The sequence below is a fragment of the Orbicella franksi genome, chromosome 11, assembly GCF_964199315.1.
Source record: "Orbicella franksi chromosome 11, jaOrbFran1.1, whole genome shotgun sequence".
Taxonomy (NCBI): domain Eukaryota; kingdom Metazoa; phylum Cnidaria; class Anthozoa; order Scleractinia; family Merulinidae; genus Orbicella; species Orbicella franksi.
In genome coordinates, this window is record NC_138155.1 from 28,160,178 (window position 1) to 28,183,178 (window position 23,001).

The following is a 23,001-nucleotide window of genomic DNA, read 5'->3' on the forward strand; positions in this document are numbered from 1 at the left end:
TCTGTAAAAGCATGAGGATGCGAAGGAACAAAACTACATGATATAGGTGACAATATCCAATCCACGCGCTGTCCATGCATAGATTTCTATGCGCGCGAGAAACACGCGGCTAAAAGATCCCTAACACTAGGAACTGTTAACCTTCCAAAACAACTTCAAGCGTGTGTTTTACACCTGAATCTCACCCGATTTAGTCATAGTAAGAGTTTAAATTTCGCGCCTATATAATTTCTCCCTGTTAATTTGCATCCTCGCACATTTAGCAATGTGGCACAATCCCTTTTTCGGTCTCTGAATACTTGTGTTCCTTAACAGGAGGCAGTTTTGGCTCTTTTTTGAATCTCCACACGTGTGTTATGCGCGTGCAGCCAACTTGGTTTAGACGGTACGTGGGTTGTAAACTCTCCTTATATCATTTCCCTCTGTCTCTTTGCATCCTCTTGCAATTAGCAATGCGGCACAGTAGCGTTTTCGGTCTCGGGATCCTCTAAGTCCGTAACAGGAGCAAGTTTTGTCCTTAATCATTTCTCCAACCGTGTGTGTCATTCATGGAACGTGCTCGCCTTACACAGAGCGTGGAGTGGAAATTCTCGGATATACCATTTTTTTCTCTCCCATTGCATTGTCGCGAAAATAAGAATGCGGCACACTTCCATTTTCGGTCTCGTCGTCCTTACGATCCTTAACACTAGCAGGTGTTAATCCTCTACATCATCCTAACGCGTGCGTTTTACGCCCGAATCTCACACGGTTTAGTCAGAGTAAGGATTAAAATTTTGCGCCTATATTAATTCTCTCTGTGTATTTGCATCCTTGCGCGTTTAGCAAAGTAGCTTACTCGCGGTTTAGAAAGCACGTGGGTTGTAAACTCTCCTTATATCATTTCTCTCTGTCTCTTTGCATCCTCCTGCAATTAGCGATGCGTTACAGTCGCGTTTTCTGTCTCGGGATCTTCAAAGTCCCTAAGAGGGGCAAGTTTCAACCTTGCCTCACTTCTCCACCTGTGTGTGCCACGCGTGGACCTTACTCGACTTAAACAGAGCGCGGAGAGAAAATTTGCGGCTATATCATTTTTCTCTCTTTCATTGCATTGTCGTCCAAATAACCATGCGACACACTTGCATTTTTCGTCTCGTCGTCCTTAACATCCTTAACCCTTGCAGGTGTAAACCCTCCACAACATCTCCACGCGTGTGTTTCACCCTGAAACTCACACGATTTCGTCAGAGTTCGGATTAAAATCTCGCGCCTATATCATTTTTCTGTTAAATTGCGTTCTCGTGCGTTTAGCAATGTGCCACAATCGTGTTTTCGATCTCTGGACACTTGAGTTCCTTAACAGGAGACAGTCTAGGCGCTTATCTAAATCTTTACGCGTGTGTTTCACGCGTGCAGCCCACTTGATTTAGACAGTGGGTGGGTTGTAAACTCTCCTTATAACATTTATCTCTGTCTCTTTGCAATTAGCGATGCGGCACAGTCGCGTTTTCTGTCCCCCAACAGCGGCAAGTTTTAGCCCTGCCTCACTTCTCCACCCATGTGTGCCACGCGTGGACCTTACTCGACTTAAACCGATCGCGGTTGGGAAAGTTTCGGCTATATCATTTTAAAAGTCCTCCAGAGTGTACGTGGACAGAGAAAATCAACAAAAATTCAAGAAAGGGCAGAAAAAGAACGTCCTATTCTAAATTAACGAAACATACGCTCTAAACGTGGCAGGGAATGCGAAATTCAAAAACAGGGAAAATTATCTCCTACGCGTCTTTAAGATCCTAGGCCGAAAACACGAATGGGTCACATCAATGACTGCGGGAGGATGCGCCAGGAAAGGAAAAAAGTGATGGAGGAATTACTCGCACGGTCTGTCCAAATCAAGAAATGGTCAGGCGTGAAACACACTCGTCGAATTGCGAGGAAGGGACAAAACCTGCCCATTTTAAAAATGCTACAAGCCCTCTAGGGGATTTTCAAGAAAGGACTAAAAGCAAAAGGTCATAAGGAGGCCAGAAAAAGAACCTTCCGCTTAAATGATCACGAAATACGGCTTAAACTTGTTTGGGATGCAAATTCTGAGAAAAGGGGAATTCAGATCGTACACCTCTCAAATATTCCGAGACACCAAAATGCGAGTGGGTCACATCGTTAAACGCGCGAGGATGGGCGAGGAAAGGAGGAAAGGTGATTGGGGAAGATTTCCAACCCATGCTATGTCCATCACGAGAGACGCTTACACGTCAAAAACACGCATGAACACGCGAGACATGGCTAACAAGAGAGCGGCTTAAATGAAAAAAGACATGACAAGATGGGTATAATTAACGGTCAGTCAGAGCTGATGTTATTCCTTAAAAGGTCTAACTTCACACCTAACTTGGTTCAAAAGAAAAAAAAGAAGACTGTATGTAAAAATCTCAATGGAGTCCAACAAAAAACTTAGTAAAAAACGGGGAGATCCCCTGCGGAAGTTGAACGCCATGCCCTTCCGAATCGAAGGTCGGAAATGTAACCACTGGGCTACAGGGGCACTCCTTAAATTGAGCAAATTTAACGGTACCTATATGTGATTGAAATGTAGTTTTTATTGACGACCAAACTTGCTTTGGAATACGTACTGTGAGAATTATGAAAGACCTTGTTTAAGTCAAAGTTTATTAAATCTTCCCATATAAAAAAAAAAATTACCTCCCTGCAATTAAGATCAGTACTTTTGCAGATCTTTGCCTATTGGATACAAAGCTAACAACGAGCGGCTTAAATGTAAAAAGAGATGGCGAGATGGGTATAATTAACGGTCAGCCAGGACTGATGTTTTTCCTTAAAGGGTCGTTTCAAACCTAACTTGGTTCAAAAGGGAAAAAAACGAGGACTCAAACGCCTGCAGAAACGCAGAGATTTTATCAATCGAGATAATTTTTTCGCTGAAGTAATCAGGGATACTAGAAGATTTTATTTGAGGAAAAAACAAATTGGGGGGTTAGTGATACTTAAAGTATATGTCATTATTTTTTGTTGTGAATGTTGTGACAACGTATTCATTTGGACAATTTCGATATTTTGTGTTGTATATTGTTAAGATAATTTATTGCCATTCTTTCAAATGTATTCATACGATTTATAGTCAGAGAAGTCTTACATTCAGCAGGTAAAAATAAATTCAGAACAGAGTCGTTGCTTAGGTCTGTTATGAAGTTAATTATACATCGCCAGGAGCCCATTACCGGGTAATGGACTCCTGATATTACCTAAGTAAAGTCTTTTTGTAAAGTTGTGCTATGAATAGAGAGGCTTTTGCGAATCTGCTTTACCAGCCAGAGTGGTAGAGTGAAGTGAGACAGTATATGTCTGATTCAAGAAAAAAAATCCGAAATTTAATTTTGTTTAAGGCACCAAGTATTAAAACTGTCTACTATATATCAAGACATCGGAGGCGTTGGGGCCATTTACGAAGTATCCCCCGTTTCATCAATGTTTGCGCCCAACAATATTCTGTCACTTACATCCCTTCACATAGGCGAGGCCACCATTTCTTGGTGTTTATACATTTCGCGCGAAGATCAAGCTGTTTACAGATGTTTTAGCTGATTGGGCATCTTTTCTCAGTTCAGTTTAAGATCACCGGTAAGTTGGTCCTGCTGGGTTTCCGTCCCGCGGCATTATTGATTCTCTATGTTGTGTATAACAGCGCTCGAGATATGCACTGGCCTCTCTGTTCTGAAAGATCTATGTAATTGGCTTGTACAATAACGTAGACAAGGTTACCACAAAATCCCTAGCCTTAAAAGATGCGGTTCGTTTATGGTCAAGAACGGATTAAAACATAGGCTTTAGAGAGGCGGGCGCTTGATAACGAGAACTTCTCACGAACTGGCTTTATAGTTGGCTTGTTCAACGATGGGGCTTAGTACGGGGGGGGGGGGGTACTTTGGGAATTTCTGGGTGGTGATGTGCCGCTGGGACCCTGAAACCCTTAGCCTATACCAGAGCTAGTTCAGCTGAATTTTGCTAACCTATACCAGAGTAAACTCCCCAAATTCCCCATCTATCGACACTCTTGCGGCTGATTTGCCTAAATGTAAACTGTCGATTTGATTTTTTTATATTTTTGAGAGGCAATTCCTGGTTTCCTTACTCTAGATAAAATCTTCAACCAACCAGTCAGTTTTGTGAAAAATGATACCCTATTCTAGACCCAAACGCTCTGATTTATATACCCTATCTTAGAGTAAACTGCTTGAAAACCATACCCTTCACAGCGGCACATACCTGTATAGCCCATATATGGCAGTGCTCCCCCCCCCCCCCGGGCTTAGTATTAGATGGAGTGTTATAGTTAAACCGTTTTTGGACTGTCGAAGTTTTGTTAGCTCACGTAGCAACTCTCCAAACAAGACTAAGAAAGCATATCACAAGTTACTAAGAACAGTCATGAAATGAACATGAAAATTCGTTTTCTCGAAAGGCATAAAGTTATACAAACCAAGCTCTACAATAGCGGACTTAAATTAAATGGGAAGAACTCACACCTTGTACTACGAAGAGACTCTGATGATCTCTAAAACTACATGTCAGTCCTCGATAGGAACCCATGGGCTCCTGCCTTCGAGCATTTGTTAGGAAAAGAGAACTTACTATCCGTCGGGAGGGAATTGAGAACTTACCATCCGTCAGGAGGGAACTTGGTCTTAGAATTGTGGTCGGGGGGAGGGATTAATCAAAATGTTAAGGATTGTGGCGGACGAGGAAAAGTGTACTGACACATACAAACAAAGGGGTAAGACTAGCAGAAAATAATGATAAGGGGAGCAACACAACAAAGGCCTGCACCTGAACGCATAAGCAGCCGCATTAAGACGTGCAATGAATTTAAAATAATAAACACGAAGATAACTTTTTTTTTAGTGCTTTATTTTTTTTGTAGTAGAACCTGAAGAATCCATTTAAGTTCTTCAAACTGTACGAGACACATTTGTTGCTGAATGGTTTTCTAGTGGGCACAATCAACCTGCTTGTACTCAGCTGTTTATTGCGTAACTTAATCTCAGTAAGCATACACGTCATGACCAAAATCAGTGCTGACAAAACAGTAATTATTAATGACTACATATCTGGATTTATTTTCTAGTACAGGAGGGTAAAATATGTTGACTATAGTAGCTATTTCTCCTAGAACCTCGTAGAACTATGGCCTTTTTTCCACGACAAAACGTTCGCGTGACATTATTACAAAGCCACCTTAATTTGTAATAGACCACATTTAACTACTCAATTACGGCAACAAAATAGCGTGCTGCAGTGCACCAAAAGTGCTACGAACACACAAGAGATGGTGTACAAACTAGTTAAGCGCAGTTTTGTCTGATTGGATGAAAATTAATCGCTTAAAATGTTTCCATTTTGGGCACGTGGTGGAGAAAAATAACAAAATAGGCGCATTGAGACCTCCGGCGCCATTAAACCCACTTAAAAACATAACAACACTCAGAACATAACAACATCTAGACGGCCATGCACGCAACATATATTTTTTTCATTAATTCTGTCCTTTCAGCCAATAGCTAAGCAGCATTTAACCACCTTGAAATGTTTTCTCTGTAGATCCAAATATTATAATGTACAATTAGTTTCGGTCACAACTTAAAAAACCCTCGATCACGGTTTCAGTTGGTTTTGGAAAAATACAGCACTTTTTGTATTAAATTCAAGTTCCTGGTTTTGGCTATAATCGACCCAACATCCTGAACCCGGAAATATTCGTTTCAGCAGGATTTTACAACCTAATGACTCTTTTTAGTCTTTTACGCTCCGTCGCATTGCATTGTAGTTTTAGCTAAACGTGGCATGAAAGAAGAGGGCGTTGGCTGGCTGAAAGAATAAACAACAGAGTCGACAACACATGAACGGAGATCACAAATAATTCATGTCCCCACCTTGAAGAGGGACGGCTTAAAAATATATTCTTGAAAATGATTGACAATGTTTATTGTGCACAACGAGGCCTCTTGGGGGAACTATGGCCGATTTCAAAATGAGAAGATCTCAGACAAAAGCAACTCTATGGGACGTTGCTTTCATACATTAAGCTAAACAACAATTATGGAAATAGTCTAAAGATTTCGAAATACCGCATGCTGCGGGACTTTGTTTATGTGGAGGAGAGAAAACAATTGTGATACTATCAGTCTCTTCAAGGTCACGGTGAACATTTAGTCTGTTGAGTTCTCTGTCCGACCTGTCCGTAGTGATGCTTAATATTACGGACAAATTTTTCTGATAATTTTTAAGGAAACTGCTTCAGAAATACGGCACGCGCCGAAACGACAGAGCGTCGTGATAAATCAAAAGTAACATTTCGTTGTTGAATAGCATTCGAGGAATCGTTCGAGTTAAAATGTGCAAGATTTATTTTTTGTTTCGAACCAAGGTTTCGAATATGACAGAATAACAAACAAATTGCGACCAACAGAGTGAATTAAACAAAAGATATCTGGATATGACATTCATCATTTTCTGATATGGGTTAGGCAGTAATGCATGGATAAACAAAATACGATATCCTAGATTTGCTAGAGCCCTGTACATCGTGCGTTCTATGCGAAGCGTTTTCCCAACTTTTATACTTCAAGTTTGCGAACGCGTTCTGTCGCCTCATTTTTAGCATTGATATTTTAAAAGGAATAAAGAAAACTCTTAGAAATCGCGAACACGTGTTGTTTAATCTGTCAAAATAACAAAAACTGATGGCAAATTCAGCTGGAAGGTTTTGATAATCTGGAAAAACAATAATCTCTATGTTTGCTAAAACTAGAGCTTTTCATTCAGTGTCGAAGTCGCAGCCAATCAGAATCCTCTCAAATGTGATATCCTGTCCTTCATGGCAGCGATTTCTTTGCCCAAGGTCGTGTGTTGTCTGGGGGGTATCTTGGGAGAAATGGAATACGATCACCAACACTCGAAGCGAAAACATTACAGGTTAGAAAGGAAAACACGTTTTTCATTTGATGTGATTGACACGGATTGCGGTGGCAGCTGAATTTTTATTTTCATGTTTTGTTTGTTGAGCATTGAGCTAAAACCAATGTGGGAGTGCGTCTGAAAGTAATGTACAGTAATATTTTCTCACAAAGAGAAGTATTGTTTAGATGGCTAAAAGTAGATTGCTGGCGTGGGAGACCTATTGTTTCCCAACCCTCTGTTTATTTTTGTTTTTATTTACGGGTGCCAATTACGTGACGTCACGCTGCAAAGCGAGGCTTTGTTTGGGCTAAAAGTAAATTCATCAACAACAAACGCGACAGAATTGTTTAGCAGCGAAAATTAACAATATTCTTTATCGTTGTCTCCGGCGATCTCGGAAAAGTTTTCCATTTTATTTTGCTGGAAATCGAAGAAAAACCCCCTGTAACCTTGGATGGTACGGACAGTCCTTCTAACTGATGTGACTCGACCCTCATTCATTGATATTTCGACGCGGCATTGTCAGAGGTAAGGCGCGTGCTTTTCTGCCACTATCAACAAGCTCCGAATGTTTATCTTTGTGAAATTCCTTATTTCTGAAAATCATACTTAACTGACATCCGTGAAAAAAGAGCCAACGTTGGCAAGAACTTTGGAAACCCTTTTAATCGGTTTCCTGGTGTTTTATATCTCGCAATCGAATGTGAAATTGCCATTTTTATTTTTGTTTACACGAAGTAGTCTTTTGTTGTTGTTTATGGCGTGGCGACTCGAGATGAGAGCAGTTTTGGTCGAAATCTTTGCAGGTAACACATGTTATACGAATTGTGGTGGACTTCCTTAAATGTTTGTCAAGTTCTTTCGCTAGTTTTCTCTACTTTGCCAAATATATTTTCATTCAGGGAACCATTCTCGTTATTGACTCGGCCAAATTTATTCAAATCCTGTCCATATGGCACATGAATCAATTAGTGCGGTTTTCTTTCAGACTCGATTTAAGTCTATTCCACAACTCCATTCCCTTTGTTTTAGAGAAAAACCTTTTCTTAATGGATCTTAAAATCATGCCCAATGAACTGTAGTTGGATAAATTTTTGTAGACGAGCAATAAAATCGAAATCAGCATTGAATTTCCGGCTTCTGGTCGCCTAGCGCTTTTCCGTCTGGATTTACCATGCATGAAGTTGAATTGACTGAAGATTTGAATTTAATGCATCGTTTATTTGAGTTCAATTTAACTTAAAGATAGCCTTTAAAAATGTATATATTGCTGTATTTCTTAACAGCCTTTAACGCTGTCGGATCGTCGAAGCAATAGGGCTGCCAGTTGAGGCTTACAACATCTTCCGTGAAGCGACTCGCCGATGGCTAATAAATCAAGTGAAAACGACGTGACTGTCGTATCTTCAGCATCCCGAACAGTAAGTGTACGTACAGTTTGATGATTAGCCCACTTACATTTTATACGAAAGTACATCATCCAACTGAGTGTGTGACACAAGAAAATAAGAACCTGAAATGCAAAGGGTATAATATTATAATCGCCCGGTACCATGAAACATGTACGAACCCGGAACGAAAAAAATATTCCGGTTTCGAAAAAAAATTGGAAATGTTTGAAACATGTTTGAAGTCACATAATCGAAGTTTCTGTGGCATCGAAATTTCGAAAGGTATTTTTTTTCGCTAGCCGTCGACAGAACTGAACACGATCGCCAGATGTGTCGAAATCACGCTCCCTACCCCTGACGAGAGTTTCTGATTACCGATTCACGTGAATTCTCGCGTGCCCTGTTAGGTTAAACAACAGGAACTTGAAAAAATTTTCAAGCGTGTTTAATGAAAGGTTTATGGAGTATATCTCTGTTGTAAATCTTAAATGGGGGCCATTTATAACTTCATTGATATTTAGCTATTAATGTCAGATGAAACTATATATATATCAGATGAAAAGAAAAAAAATAGCAGGTTGAGAATTGTATATACTTGTCTGGGATTTGTTTTTGCTCCACGTTTTTTGATTTCAAAATTGTTAAATGAATCCACAGAAACATACTTGTATTCAAGTTTTGCAGTTTTGTTAGAAAATAAAGCTTTCACTTTTTTGAAGCAAAATGTGTGTAGAGGGCCTAACATAGGTTTGGCAGGATGCGGAATAAGAGTAAAAATGAAAGCTGGATGCGAGATGACAGGACTTTTAAATTATGGCGAGATGTGGGATGAAGATATTTTGGTGGGAACAGGATTAGATTATTTAGACAGTTGGAATTTCAAATAGTTTTAAAATTGATGCAGGATGCAGGATCAAAAGTGGAAAATCATATGTTACAGTCTCCCACATGGAGAACTGCGACTCTAACCAGGCAGTATCAAGATGAATATTTTGACTGAGGCCGGATGGTGGGATTGAGGCAAAACTAGTGGCGGAATGCGGGATTGAAAGCAACCTATGTTGGACCCTCTGTGTAGCAGGAAATTTGTTGATCAACCTACTTTTTATTTTGTACTAGATTGGAGTATCTTCACCAGCAAAAAGTCCAGGAAGACCATTAAACGTGGACCTCACAACTAAAGGAGCTCAAGAATCATGCAGCTCTGCCAACTGTGCATGTGCAGCACAAACCCCTCACAAAATCAATCAGCATAACAAACATGTCACAAATTCTTCTCCAAACTGCTGCTGCAATCGAGAAGTTCACTTGCCTGGTATGGTCTACCAGCATGTCACACCAACTGTAGCAAATGTTGTGGTTGACACTTCTAACTCCACTAGCCAAGACTCTAAAGTGACACCTAAGCATGGAGGTGTTCACTATTGCTCCAGCTGTCCTCCTGGGCCACATACACATCATGTTTATTCGCCTGCCAACTGTCATCCACAGCAGCCTGCATTCATGGATCACACTCATTGTGGATGCCAACCAGGGTTTGTTGATGGTGGACATTTCCACTTCCCTCACCAACAGACTCCACCTAGACCTGTCACTGTTATGGCGCATCCACCACCACTACTACTACGACCTGTTCAACCACAACATATGCAACAGCATCAGGTAAGAGTTACTAACACCAATTTGTACTTTTGGAAGCAGGGATGGTGCAGTAGTGAGAGCACTCGCCTGTCACCAATGTGGCTCAGCATCAATTCCGACCCAGTGCCATATGCAGGTTAAGTTTGTTGTTGGTTCTCGCCTAGCGCCAAGTGTTTTTCTCCCTCCACAGCCACTTGAACAAACATTTCCAATTCAAATTCGACCAGGATAGAGGACCCGCATAAAGACCAGTTAAGGCTGATATGGCTTCCTCTCTAAAGATTGTAATTTATTTTTATTTATTTTCATTTTTACTTATTTGTTGATACATGTTACCAACAAATACTAATTGATGGTTTGAATGGAGCAATATCTCTCATCAGCAATAAAATTTTTATTAGCACCAGTGTATGAGAAGTTGGATACCTACACCTTATTACATTTGTAGTGGATTTGAAATCCTTTACCCTCAATACTACCAAACCTTCATACAGTGTATTCATTATCTCCTTGCAATGACCTGAATGCATTTTATTGTCTGGAGCAAGGTATAGAAATGTCCTGTTCCCTCTGGGGAGCACAGAGAGTTTTACATTTGCTCTTTCACTTGTTAGCAAATTGAGACACAGGTAATTAAAATAAATGCAATTGTTCTGAGACAGGCCTGTAAAGAGTTTGTAAACTCTTTACTGACATCCAGTTTTACGTGTCCCCAACAAGAGGGACGATTTCAAAATTCACAGCACCCACCCTTCCCACCTCTTTTTACATATTGCTCAAATTATATCAAAGCCATAGCCAAAATAAATTGTAATAATGACAATATATGTAATTGTATGGCTCAGTGTGACAGTGATCAGAGATATCAGAAACATACTAATAACAACAACATTTTTTGTTACTGTTTCTGCAGGCAATATTAGAGCAAGAACTTCGACCATATTTTGATGGCAAATGGAAAGGCCTTGGAGATCCTCACCTGTCTAGCTATGGTATTCATGTCTTGCATTGATTCCTTTGCTGTCTGTAACAATTTCTGTTACAAGCTCAAATATTGTTACATCTCCTTATTGATGGTTATGCACACTTATCTGAGTGCCAAATGTATAAGTAGAGGGTCATACTGGGGAGGGGGGTGGGGTCTCTGACACAGTTCACAAGCAGAAAAAAAAATAGGGAATCATAGGTCATGGATATCAAAATTTCATTCTCCCGAATTGCAAAAATACAAAAGTAAGGTACATGTACCATTTTTAACAACCTGCTCTTACACTTAAGAAAGAGTGTTGGAAGAAAGCAAAATCGTGAAAGGCTAAGTAAAGGCTCCTTATTGCAAATCGCATACCTAAATCACTTTTAATAGACAACTGTAACCCTTCAAAGGACTCACATCTCAAAATTGCGAAGAATAGAGTGATGAAATCAAGAAAAATTAAATCAGGTAATCACACCTCACAAATATACCCCCTGTACAACTCTCTAGGTACTTCCTGGCTTGTGACCAAGAAGTTAATTAGTTCTGAAATCAAAAATAAATTTAATCGCCGCCAATTGGTGTAAACAGCTGTGAGATGGTACTTTTGTTGATTCCTTTTTATTTGGAGTCAATCAAATGTGACAATATGTTTTGAGTACTTTTATACAATAATTAAGTAAACAATTAATATTTTTGCCTTAGGAGGAAGACCACAGCCACCAGAAGGATCAGTGTAAGTAAAGTGCTATTTTGGATAGTAACAATTTTTATCAGGTCATGTATAAAATGTTGTTTGAAATATTACATTAATATTCCTTTAGTAGCAATAATCTTGGCTTTTTTTTGGGGGGGGGGGGGGGAGGGCGGGGCGGGGAGAGGATCCCCAGCTAAGGGTGTTACGATTTGAATTCATGGTGAATTCTCTTTAATTTGAGTCTCATTATTGCTACTGTGGATATAACACTTCTCATTCCAGTAACCTAATAATTATATATATATATCCAGTTTCAAATTGGCTGCTTAAAAATGGATGGTCTCAAGGGTGTATGTAGTTTCATGTGAATAATGCACAAGTAGTCTGCTTTCTCTTCTTGGGGTAAAACCACATAATTGAGGTAATTGCCCCATATTGTATAAGCCTGGTAGTTTTTTAGAGGTCTCCCTGCCCTGTTTAAATTTCTGTAATATTGATAGATGTTTTATATTTGCAAATAAATAATGATGATGATGATTTTGAACATATTGGCATTAAATTTGGGTTATGGCTTTGTATACCCCTATTGAAACAGCTCATTCAAGTTCCAGTATCTGTTGTATGTTCAGTCAAAAAATAAATTGAATCATCACAGTATCTTTTCTGGTGTCAAATTTTAAACATGTACTGTGGCTTGTTTGTTGGCTAGCACAAGTGGGTAAAATAGTGCAATGATTGTACCTATAGGTCAGCAGGTATAGGAGGTCCTGTCCTTTCATTGATATTTATGCTAATAATTAGCATAATTAAATAATTATTATTTACTGAACATACACCATATGTGGGGAAATATGATTTAATTGCTTATCAATGCAACTGTTAGTAATAAATATATTAACATTTGATACATGTATTTATCATGATTGTATAACCTCAGCCCTAGGGTGTTATGTCATTGTGACACATTGTCACAATGCTTCATTAGTGGGGCATTGGTACATATGTAACTTTGTCTTCATTTGTATTCATTCAAGTCATTCAGCTGCTTTTACGCCCTCTAAGTGAAATACCCAATGACTAAGGCCAACTAGTATTTTTGAGTATCAGGTATCAGGTTGTTGTAAACTTTATAGACCCTTTTCATAAATGGCTGCCAATTATAAATTCTTTTGTAAGTATTAAAATTAGCCTGACTAACCTCGTTTTTGAGTTGATAATTCAAAAGAATTTTTACACCCAAACAAGTTTAGTGAGGCTAATTTAAATGAAAACAAAAGAATTTTTCAGTTGGTAGCCATTTATGAAAAGGGTCTATACAGTAAAGCTATTATTGATCAGTATATATTTTCAGTTTTCATTATTTTGTGCAGGCCAGTATTGTTTTCTTTAAGTCATTATTATGTAATTTTGATTGAAAGGACATAGTAAAGAGGGTCATACAAGGCTCATGTTGACGCACGCCAGAAGTGGTTATTTAATACATGATAAATGTTTTATGTTTCGTTGAGTGGGACAAATTAAAATATAAATTCATGTGTCTTTGAAATATTGCTAGCAAGACATTACTGTGTGGTATCAGTCAATGTAATAAATCTTTTGATTTATTGAATTCTGTTGATCTCCAGGGCAACAGGAGCATTCATTAGTGAAGCTCACACAGGTATAAAATATGTGATTTACATGTATATTCCTGTGTGTATTGGTTCCATTTTCCTGTATTGGTTCAGTTATATAAGACAAGTTAAGGGGTTACGTTTAAAACCATTTATACCAATTTAGATTAATAAAATTTATTCTTATGTTTCTCTGTTCAACTGCCACAACTAATTAGGATGCATTTGTTGGCACATGTGCACAGTAAAAACTCCATCGAACTAGGTAGCTGACTTTCAAGGGGATGGAAGATGGACCCTTACTGTGAAAGAAAAGAGGAACCTTCCCCTACTCAACCAGTGTTATGCAACTGACACCCGCTCGTCAAAATTTAAACAATCATTATCATTGGGTGATGTAGAATTAAATATGTGATTTTAATGATATTTGGCATTTGATTTATGTGTGTGTAATTTAAATGCTATAATTGGGCAGCCCTGCATTAAATTTTCTTTTTCAAGTTTTCATAGTGAAGGATGTTCTAGTTTCTCTTCATATAGATATATACTTTGATCTATTTACAGCTCAGCACCATCCACTGTTTCATCACAATATCTGCCAGTGGCCTGGATGTGAGGCTTTCTGTGAGAATTTCCAACAGTTTTTACAGTAAGTCTTCTACCTAGTTGAACAAACCAATTGATGCCATCTGAGATCCACACTTATATAAACATGTATCTCCATTTTATTCTTCTTTTGCCCTTTATCATCCCGTTAAACAAAGTGATAGCTTCATTTTTGTTGATTTGGAAAATTTGCATAAAAGCTTGGTGACAAAAAATTATTACATTTTAGTTTTATATAATATTTACTCCTCCAGATCAGTATCATGCTGCATATTGTGAGTCATATTTTTTATGGAACACAATTCAAAAGTTTGTTGGAGTTTGATAAGGTATTACTCCTTGGAATATCCAGCGTAAAGGTTTTGTCTAATATGTGATTACTTTTATGTGTTCCAGTCACCTTAATACTGACCATGCACTGGATGAACGGAGTACTGCTCAAGCACGAGTACAAATGCAAGTTGTAATGCATCTGGAATTTCAGGTATACAAAGCAAATGATAATTTAATAAGAAATAATTATTATTAAATTGCACATTTATGAAGCAAAATTGTGCAAGTGTATTATAGCTACATGTATATAAATTTACTAAGTGTTGTACCCTTCAATGGCCTTGATGCGTTCATCAGGGTATTCAGGTCCCCAATTTGGGGGTTACTGCTAGTAAGATTTTTTAGCTGTGGATCAAACTTTTAATCCCTTGACTGACTACTATACCCTTTCTAATCTTTAAGTGTCGTCTATGACACACAATTTGTTTAGCTATCTGTATTCCATTGTAGGCCTATGATGCTAAGTAATTGTCTGGTTCTCCGCACACGTTGTGGGCCTTTGTTGCTGGATAATTTACTATAAATAACACCAAAAATGTGCTACTTAGTTTACAAGCAGGTGTTTCTTCACTGGAGGCTCTCCTCCATCAACACTTTACTTGGGCTCCTTGACAATGTCAAAGAACCTATAAAATACACCAGGCAGGAAATATTAGCCTGCCTGGTTTCACCAGAGCCCTGTTAGCCGGCTTTTTAAAACCGTTTCCACCTCCCACGACGTGGACGTAGGGTTGGATTTTGGGAGGCAATGCTAATTGCACAGCATGTAAATTTAATGTCAACTTGCCCAATAGTATAGACTAGACTGCATTTTTAAATGTTGCTTACAGATGAACAAAGAACGTGAGAGGTTGTCAGCGATGATGAATCACCTACATACTCCCAAGGTAGAACTTTTGAAAGTAACTTTTTTTCTTTGAAATAGAGACACGCTCACATTGGCAGACTACCATAAGCAGATGTTCAGAGGTTCTACCATAATCACATTAGAACTTAGCTTAGTTTGTTGTGACTTTGCATTTCTGGGGTTAATTGGTTTACTTAAATAATCTCACAGCAGAGTGTGGGATTACTTAAGAACTCAAGAAGAGTTTGTTTGTAATGTTATGTAAGGATGTATTCATAGAGTGTAAGACTTGACAGTAACTGTTGTTTTTCAACAGGTTGCTCAACATACACCAAACACAAACCCTGACCTTGAGGACGAGGAACACCAGCATGTGCCTCACTCCCAAGCACAGCCTCAACTTCATGTTGCAACTCCCCAACATCCTCATATGCCTTCTCTAGAAGATATCCCACCAGCCCAGCAATCTCCAACTCTACAGAGTAGACAAGAGATGCCTATGTCACCTGAAAGTCCGCCACCGACAATGGGGAGCCCAGGCAGAAAACATTCCATCACTCCACCGCCCAACATCACAGTTCATGACATCAACAGCCAAAGTGACATGACAGTCATTGCAACACCATCTTGTCACATGATGGAGGACAAGCCGGTTCACCAGAAAAGAAGAAATGGAGATCCTGATGGGATAGCTTTAGGTAAGTCACTCAGCATGTTGCTGGTGTGTCTTCCCCTGTAGGAGGGCGGGGGGCTCTTAAGAGGACGGGGTTGCTTGTCATACCTTTTAGTTAAAAAAGCAGTTTTAGTACTTCTTATGGTGTTCAGCCTCAAAAGATCCACAGTGGCAGCTATTGTGGTAACTTTTAGGGTATTGAGCCCAAAAACACATGACAGGAGATACAGTATGTAATGTGTTGTAGTGAAATTGGTAAGTACCTCTTATGGGTGAAAAAGAATTCCAGCCATGCAAACATAATCTTGGTACCTCGTAGGGGTTCTTTTCAAAATTTGTGACAAGCACCCTTGTCCACAGATGATATTTGGGCCATTACCTGTTGCTTCTGTCACTTGCACGTAGTGCAGTCCTTAAACTCTCCCTTCAGCTCCCCACTTTATAATTTGTAAGGGTTGAGCCCAGGCGAGAGCCCATAACGAGACCTCTGTTACCCTATCTAGAATGGGGAGGGGAGCAAGCTTTCCAGCAGCCAATGCATGGCGGAACCATTATTAATTTTAAGGACCCAAACTAAGCTGAATACTGATTGGCAAGGGGACTCTGGGTGTTATCAAGTCAGTACAGCAAAAGTTGTAACTTGTCCAGGTAGAATGTTAAACTTATACGGGAATCTCTTTATTTCTTAGATATCCAGCGATCTGCAGATTTTTATCAGAAGGCAGATGTCAGGCCTCCCTTCACGTATGCATCACTCATTAGACAGGTAAATATCAAAATGTATTTTATTTATAGCCTTACGATGTTTGTGAAATAGTTTCTGTTAAGATAAATACTGGTAATAGGACTGAGTGGAGTCCAATTCGGTCTGTAATCATACGAGTGATTAACAAAATCGGATGACCGTGAAGCAGGAGTCGGATTTGTTTATCACGAGTGTGATTACAGACTGAATTGGACCACACAATGTCCTGTTACCAATTAATCATAACCATTACAATTTCCCACAAAAGTAAAAGTTTCATTTGAAAAAGAACTTTTAATAGTCATTTTAAATATCATAATTAAAAATATGGACAATAGCTTGCAAAATGGCAGTTAAGTTTCTTTCAAAACAGTCACCAGAGACTAAACCTCCAAAGTTTTACAAAGTCAGTCTCTTGAATTGGTTACTATAGTGATTGTAATCAATGCTGTGATTGGTAGATTTAGTGGAGAGGACTTAAAATGATTGGCTCATGTAACTGTCCGATTACAGCCAACTGTTCGATTACAACTTTGCAGATTAATTAGAGCAAAATGCAGCAGTTTATGCACCAATCACATTTGAGGAAATTGTAACTGTTATGATTAACGTGGTAACCTTAACTGAGGTTGTTGTTTCTAGTACCACAGGAAAAGTATAGTTCTAATGAATCTTGTTTTACTCTACAGGTAATAAAGGTTCAAGGGTAATCATAGGGTAGAACCAGTTAGGCGACTGCCATAAAATGTGTAATAGACCAGTCAGAACTCAAAGCAAAATAATGTTACTGTGACAGCCACTTGAAGCGCGGTTTTACTCCTGATTGGACAGAAATGAATAATTTTGAACGTTTTCATATAGCATTGGATGAAGCTCGATGTGCTTTTCTTCTTCTTCAGCCAATTTTACACAAAACCAGAGTGTTTGTACCTTCATATTCCTTACTCCTACAGTGCTAAAGTCCAGTTTCAGATTTGATTCTGAATTCTCGTAACATGCATTTCTTGTACTGTTCGTTCTAATAATTTGGAGTTGAAAAAGTTCCACCGATGATTTTCTTTTTTTTCTTCACCAGTGTACTTGATAATGCATTGATATTGTCAGGAGAAAAGATATGTTGATCACCTCAATTTACTATTCGCAGGCTATTTTGGACGCACCCGAGCAACAGCTTACCTTAAACGAGATCTACTCCTGGTTTATTCACAAGTTTGCTTACTTCAGGAGAAACGCGGCCACATGGAAGGTATGTGTATAATAGTCCTTTGATGGCTAAACGTTGAAGTTTCCATTCCAGTCACTACCCGTGTGCGGTGAGGTGAACGCTTGTATTTTCAATGTTGCATGGCGAAAATATGTTTTGCACTAACGTACAAACTACTTGACAATATTAACAGAACGCTGTACGTCATAACTTGTCTCTTCACAAATGTTTTGTGAGGAAAGAGAACGTGAAGGGAGCTGTGTGGATTGTGGACGAAGACGAGTACATGAAACGACGGCCCCAGTCGAAGGTCATCCATAGCACCTCGTAAGCTTATTTTTTGATTTTTGTCTGGTATTGTAATATGTTTGTTATATAATAATCAAATGAATACGCGGGCTCTGATTGGTCAATCAGCTATGATTTATTGTGCCAGTAAACTCCCGGAAATTTCGCGTGTCTTCTGAATTGTTATATAAAAGCAATAGACCACAAGTTTCTATGGTTTAGAGGCATGATAAACCACTTCGGATGTTGGAAGAACACTCGAAGAATTCGTAAATCACGAGCCCAGGCACGTGATCTAGGAATTCTTCTCGTTTCCTTCCAACATCCCGCGTGGTTTATCCGCCTATAAACCATAAAAACTTGTGGTCTATTGCTTAACTGTATTCTTGGGCAATACACTTTCCCGGTGGTGGTGAGGGGAACTTCCATATGAAAAGGTTGGGAGTGCTGTTCGGAAAAATTGAATTAAACCCCTAAAGGAGACCAATCTGGGTGTGGCTCTAGCTTTATTTGACCCCTAAAAGATACCACTTAAAACGGGATAGGCTCGATTACCAGCCGCCGTTCAGGAAAGGAGTCCGCGCTAGTACAATAGACCGGACTCAAGAGACTGGCGGAAATCGAGCCTAAAAATTGAAACTAGAGCGTTTCTTATATTACTTCTTCAAGTGCACCCTGAAAGATACTTTGACAGCTAAAAAGAGTGGCGTTTCGTCATCAACACTCTAGGTGAGACGAAAGTCCATGATTTATACCCCCAAGCGAGACGACGAGCCTCTTGGACCTTTTCATATGGGAGTCCCCTGGCGACTCTTTACTCTCACATTGCCTCCTTTGACCTAAGGGTATTAAGGGTGGCTGCGAATTGTTGAGACAACTTAACAGAATGCCGGGGGTATCTTGCGATGGTCTTGCATCTCATGCAAGAGGGAGGCGTCAGTAACAATGCTCCCAGCCGCTTCATGTTACTGAAACTGAGGTAAATTGCTGAATAGGCTGAAAAGGCTGTAGTATTTTAAAATTTAATTACTGTCTCTAGAGAAAACGATTTTTTGAAAAGTCTAAATGATGGAAGCATTCCCAAACATCAACGGCAATCTAACTGATTGTTGGAGTGTTCCATGGACTTTTATACTCATTTTTCAACCTCCTCTTACAATAACAGCAGGATGATGAAACAGGAACGAGACCGCCTGATGCAACAAGGAGCCTTAGGGGGACTCCCCACACAGGTAAACCTGCTTCCTGTAGCGGCTTCCAATTCCAATACACCCAGTGAGGATGAAGGCTCTGGACAGGATGACATCCGCAAAAGGGGTTCGGAGTCGGACACTGGGGACGAAATGCCGGCCCAAAAGCGCCGAACTCTGAGAGACGGAGAGGAGGTGGAGGGCGTGGTCAGTGGTATCACTAAACTGGTGGAGTTTTGCTCTAAAGATATCAAGTAAGAAGATTATGGTACCGTTTAATGTTTGTTACGCCCTCCTTTCTTGTCACTGTAAGCCCCTCTTTCAATGTTCTAAGAGCAAAAACATGAAAACACACACTGTAAGTTGTAGCTGAAAAAGGCATTTCAACAGTGTTTGAAGTGGTGAAAATTGTAACAGGTCAGTGTTTTCTCATGCCGTTTCTTTAAACTCCACATTTGCCGAAGTTTCCTAAAATTTTTCGTGATGCGAGAGTTTAAGGCTTTAGATCGCTACGCTCAGCGAGGTTGTAACCTTCGAAGGATTGCCTTTATCAGAATTTAGTAGCAACCGACAGAGTTTGATTTGCATGAAAATTAACTTACAGATGAAACGCATTTTCAAAACAATGGTTTGGCACGAAGACTCGTTTTGAAACAGAGGCAGAGGGCAACTCGGAAATGCCCTATTTTATCGTACAGTGTGAATGGGACTAGACTAGATTTCCAAAATTCTTTTCTTCCAGTAGCCAACTCTCTCAGTCTCAAGTACAAGTTAAGCTAGAGCCTCCAGAAGACGGACCAATCATAGCGCTGAACGGTGACAGTGAGCCTGGAGACGACCATTACGATTCTACAGGCGTGAACGGAGACAGCTTCATGGAGACTGGGGTGAGCGAGGATGAAGTTAGGCAGTGGTAAGATGTATTAGCAGTTGGTGACTGTTAGTCGCAAGCCCATCAGTCGCTGTCTGGGGAAGAGGGGTGGGGGAAATGGTAGTTTAGGGCAAAGTTTCTTTTCCTGGGAGTGATTGAGTCCGTCATGTTCGTCCTGGAGTTCTGTGGTTTCGTCGTGCCAAGCTGGCATGACGCAAGTGATTAATGGTTAACTGCACAGTCACACGAGCCTTCTTGTCTTTACTCACCCAGTTCATAACTAGTGTACAGGTGGTAGGCACATGTAACATGACTGTGATGTTATATACAGTCGTAAAATCTCATGGACTGAAGAGTATAGATACACAAATGATAAATTATAAACAATGGTATTTACTATAACTATACACGGCCAAATGAAACAGATAATGATACCGTGCTGATGATGATGACGGTGATGGTGATGGTGACGGTGACGATGACGACGACGATAGTGACAAAGACGATGACGTTGATGATGACGTTGATGATGATGGTGGTGGTGGTGATGATGATGATGGTCATGGTGTCATTTATGTCAGACTAGAATAGTTTTTTTTTAATACCTTGAAACCCAACCTCTTTGTTGATCTTCTCCTAGACCCCGAAGTTGATTACGGAGTGCCGCATGAGAACGAACTACAATCGACGTACCATGACTGGAGGACAAGTTGAACTGACCGCGCTTGCGCAGTAAAAAGCGAAGACCCGAGTGTTAATGCTGTGAATGAAAAAAGTGAACACAATGTTGATATCGGTGTGATGAAGATATTTAAGGTGGCAATCAACCCCATTGTGATTAAATCTGTTCAGATATAAATGTTTTGCAATTGTCTAGGTAATGAGGTCAAGAAGTTAGAGAAAGAACAGCGATAGCAGAAAAATTATGAATTAAGTTAAGTTCGATGTAGACAAAAATGACACGATTTTTATTATATTTAAGGCGAGGAACGTTTAAAACATTTTTTACTGTCAAAGACAACAATGAGCATGAAGAATAATAGGATAATTAAGATATTGTTTTAATGAGCCAATGCAGGTATTTCACAATCTTTACCAAACCAAACATCTGAACCTACAACTGCAGTGTGATGATACAGCAGCCTTACAGTGGAAATCTCTGTGATCACATTTTACCCTTTCTGTCTCAAGCTACATTATGTAGAGAAATAAATTCTTCCTATAGTGATTTTCGTTTATCGTTTATTTCTTTTTATCATTTTACTTATTTTCCACAAATTTTAACTGGTTGATTGGCGACTATGTCACCTGAATGTGACGGCCTACTAACAATTATTGTCTCGGCAAGTGATATTTGGGTACGTCAGATAAATACAAAGTCAGTGCGATCTTTAAACTGCATGTAAAGTTCAGAAAAACACTGGAGGTTGATTTAGTCGAATTCTTCCGTGATACTCTATTTAGCCCCTCTTCCCTTGCCCCTTTCCAAAACAACGATTATCAGCTCTGAAAGTTAGACTCAGTAAAGTTTGACGGTTTCTCCAAGGGAATCATCACAACAGTTATTGCTTTTAAAGGGAAAAGCCTTCTTTTTTATTTACCTAATAAAATAAAATTGTTTAGACTGAATGGTTCAGAGAACACCACTTACTGCGGTCTGACTTTTTAAGTAAGAACTGCTAAGGAAAGCTTTCAACAACTGCTTCCCATTTTCGAGGCCCCATAGCCAACAAAAAGCAAACACCGCGAGAAAAAGAAGGTATCGCAGTTTCATTTTTCAGTTGAGCATCTATAAAGTACCAACTGCAAGAAAATATTTTTCTCGTGAATTATAAATTTTACGCTCTTATTACTGCGTAGCATTGCTGAAACAAAACAAATCTAAAGAAAAAAGTTGCAACAGTGGATGCGTCATTTTTATGGTGGAAAATGCCTCGCTCAAATAAGGGCCAAGAGGGGCAACCAAATCCCTTCCCTGCCCTTCTTGATTTAGTGACTGGCATAAAGAGAGTAAAGCACTGGGTATAAGCAACTTGAAATTTCTCGTGTGACGCATCTCGATAAGAACGTGTTGAAATTGTTACGTACGCCTGTTGCGCGGTGCCTTGACAACCAAACTTTAAACAAATAAAGTAATCGCTCAAGTGGATGCTATAAGTACAAATCACTCGTTCAACCCTCGTCGAGTTTTACTAGAAAAACGGGCCTTTTTCATGCGATGCAATAGCACCTAGTGAGTGGAAAAAGAACTTTTGAACTTTTACTAATTTAATTTAATTTAAATGCGCATCGCACAACGTGGTAGTTTAATCCGACGCAGTAAGGTTTACAATGGTTAATTATTAAACAGGCTATACCTGCCGAGCGTATGAAGTCAAATTTGTGCTCTCTAAACGGTAAGAGAAAAAAACTAACAAAGTAAGCACCGCATCAGGCAGGTTAATCCGGAAAATAAACAGGCCGCGTTGGTCGTGAGTTGTTCCGGACTCAACCCTCTCTCGTGCAGAGACGATTATTAAACAATGTCCCTACCGCTGGGCGACAAGACAAAGGTATTAGAAGCAACCGTAATTCTGCTGGTGTTCGAGGTTTAAATTTATCTCAAAGATTTGATAAGCAAAATGCCTGTTGATATTTTTGAAAAGGAACGCTTATTCCTGCTGGGCAAATATCAGCCTTGTTTACAAGAGAGGCGGGTGATGGGCTTAGTTGCGTGAGAAAAAGACAAAGAATTTTCCGCAAGTTTTGTTTGCGCTCGACGGGTGAATATCCCTCCCATATCAACCGATCATGCAAATACTGATTGTCACTCAACTCTATTGTGTTTCTTATAAAGTTGTAATTTTAGTCAACAGTAAATTTAGATCAGTCATTTCTCTGCACAGTTGTGATTATGATTGATGATTATAATCTCTTAAACTTACATTCTCATGTATGTTAAAGGATTAAACGTTATCTCAGTGAACGACAATTTA

The 23,001-nt window shown here is 39.4% G+C and overlaps 1 protein-coding gene across 4 annotated transcripts; it reads left to right on the plus strand.

Annotated features, from left to right (window-relative positions):
* Positions 1–6,929: 6,929 nt before the first annotated feature.
* LOC145502598 (uncharacterized) lies at positions 6,930–21,667 on the plus strand. Of its 4 annotated transcripts, none has more exons than XM_081481925.1 (16): positions 6,930–7,482; positions 8,241–8,381; positions 9,465–10,007; positions 10,900–10,978; positions 11,665–11,695; positions 13,282–13,316; positions 13,834–13,918; positions 14,272–14,359; positions 15,039–15,095; positions 15,372–15,753; positions 16,418–16,494; positions 17,618–17,719; positions 17,871–18,004; positions 19,131–19,409; positions 19,898–20,068; positions 20,667–21,667. In XM_081481925.1, coding segments are annotated over exons 2-16 (2,127 nt in total). In that variant the 5' UTR covers positions 6,930–7,482; positions 8,241–8,318; the 3' UTR covers positions 20,668–21,667. The 4 variants fall into 4 exon arrangements, with proteins under 4 accessions (XP_081338051.1, XP_081338048.1, XP_081338050.1 ...); XM_081481922.1 differs by having other exon boundaries at positions 6,931–7,482; positions 19,898–20,042; XM_081481924.1 differs by having other exon boundaries at positions 6,931–7,482; positions 8,241–8,375; positions 19,898–20,042.
* The last annotated feature ends 1,334 nt before the right edge of the window (positions 21,668–23,001 follow it).

Excerpts from the sequence above, each read along its gene's own strand:
- LOC145502598 (XM_081481922.1), top strand. The coding sequence starts at position 8,319 with ATGGCTAATAAATCAAGTGAAAACGACGTGACTGTCGTATCTTCAGCA. Across the intron at positions 16,495-17,617 it reads ATGCATCACTCATTAGACAG|GCTATTTTGGACGCACCCGA; the intron begins GTAAATATCAAA and ends TACTATTCGCAG. Across the intron at positions 20,043-20,666 it reads ACAGCTTCATGGAGACTGGG|ACCCCGAAGTTGATTACGGA; the intron begins GTGAGCGAGGAT and ends ATCTTCTCCTAG.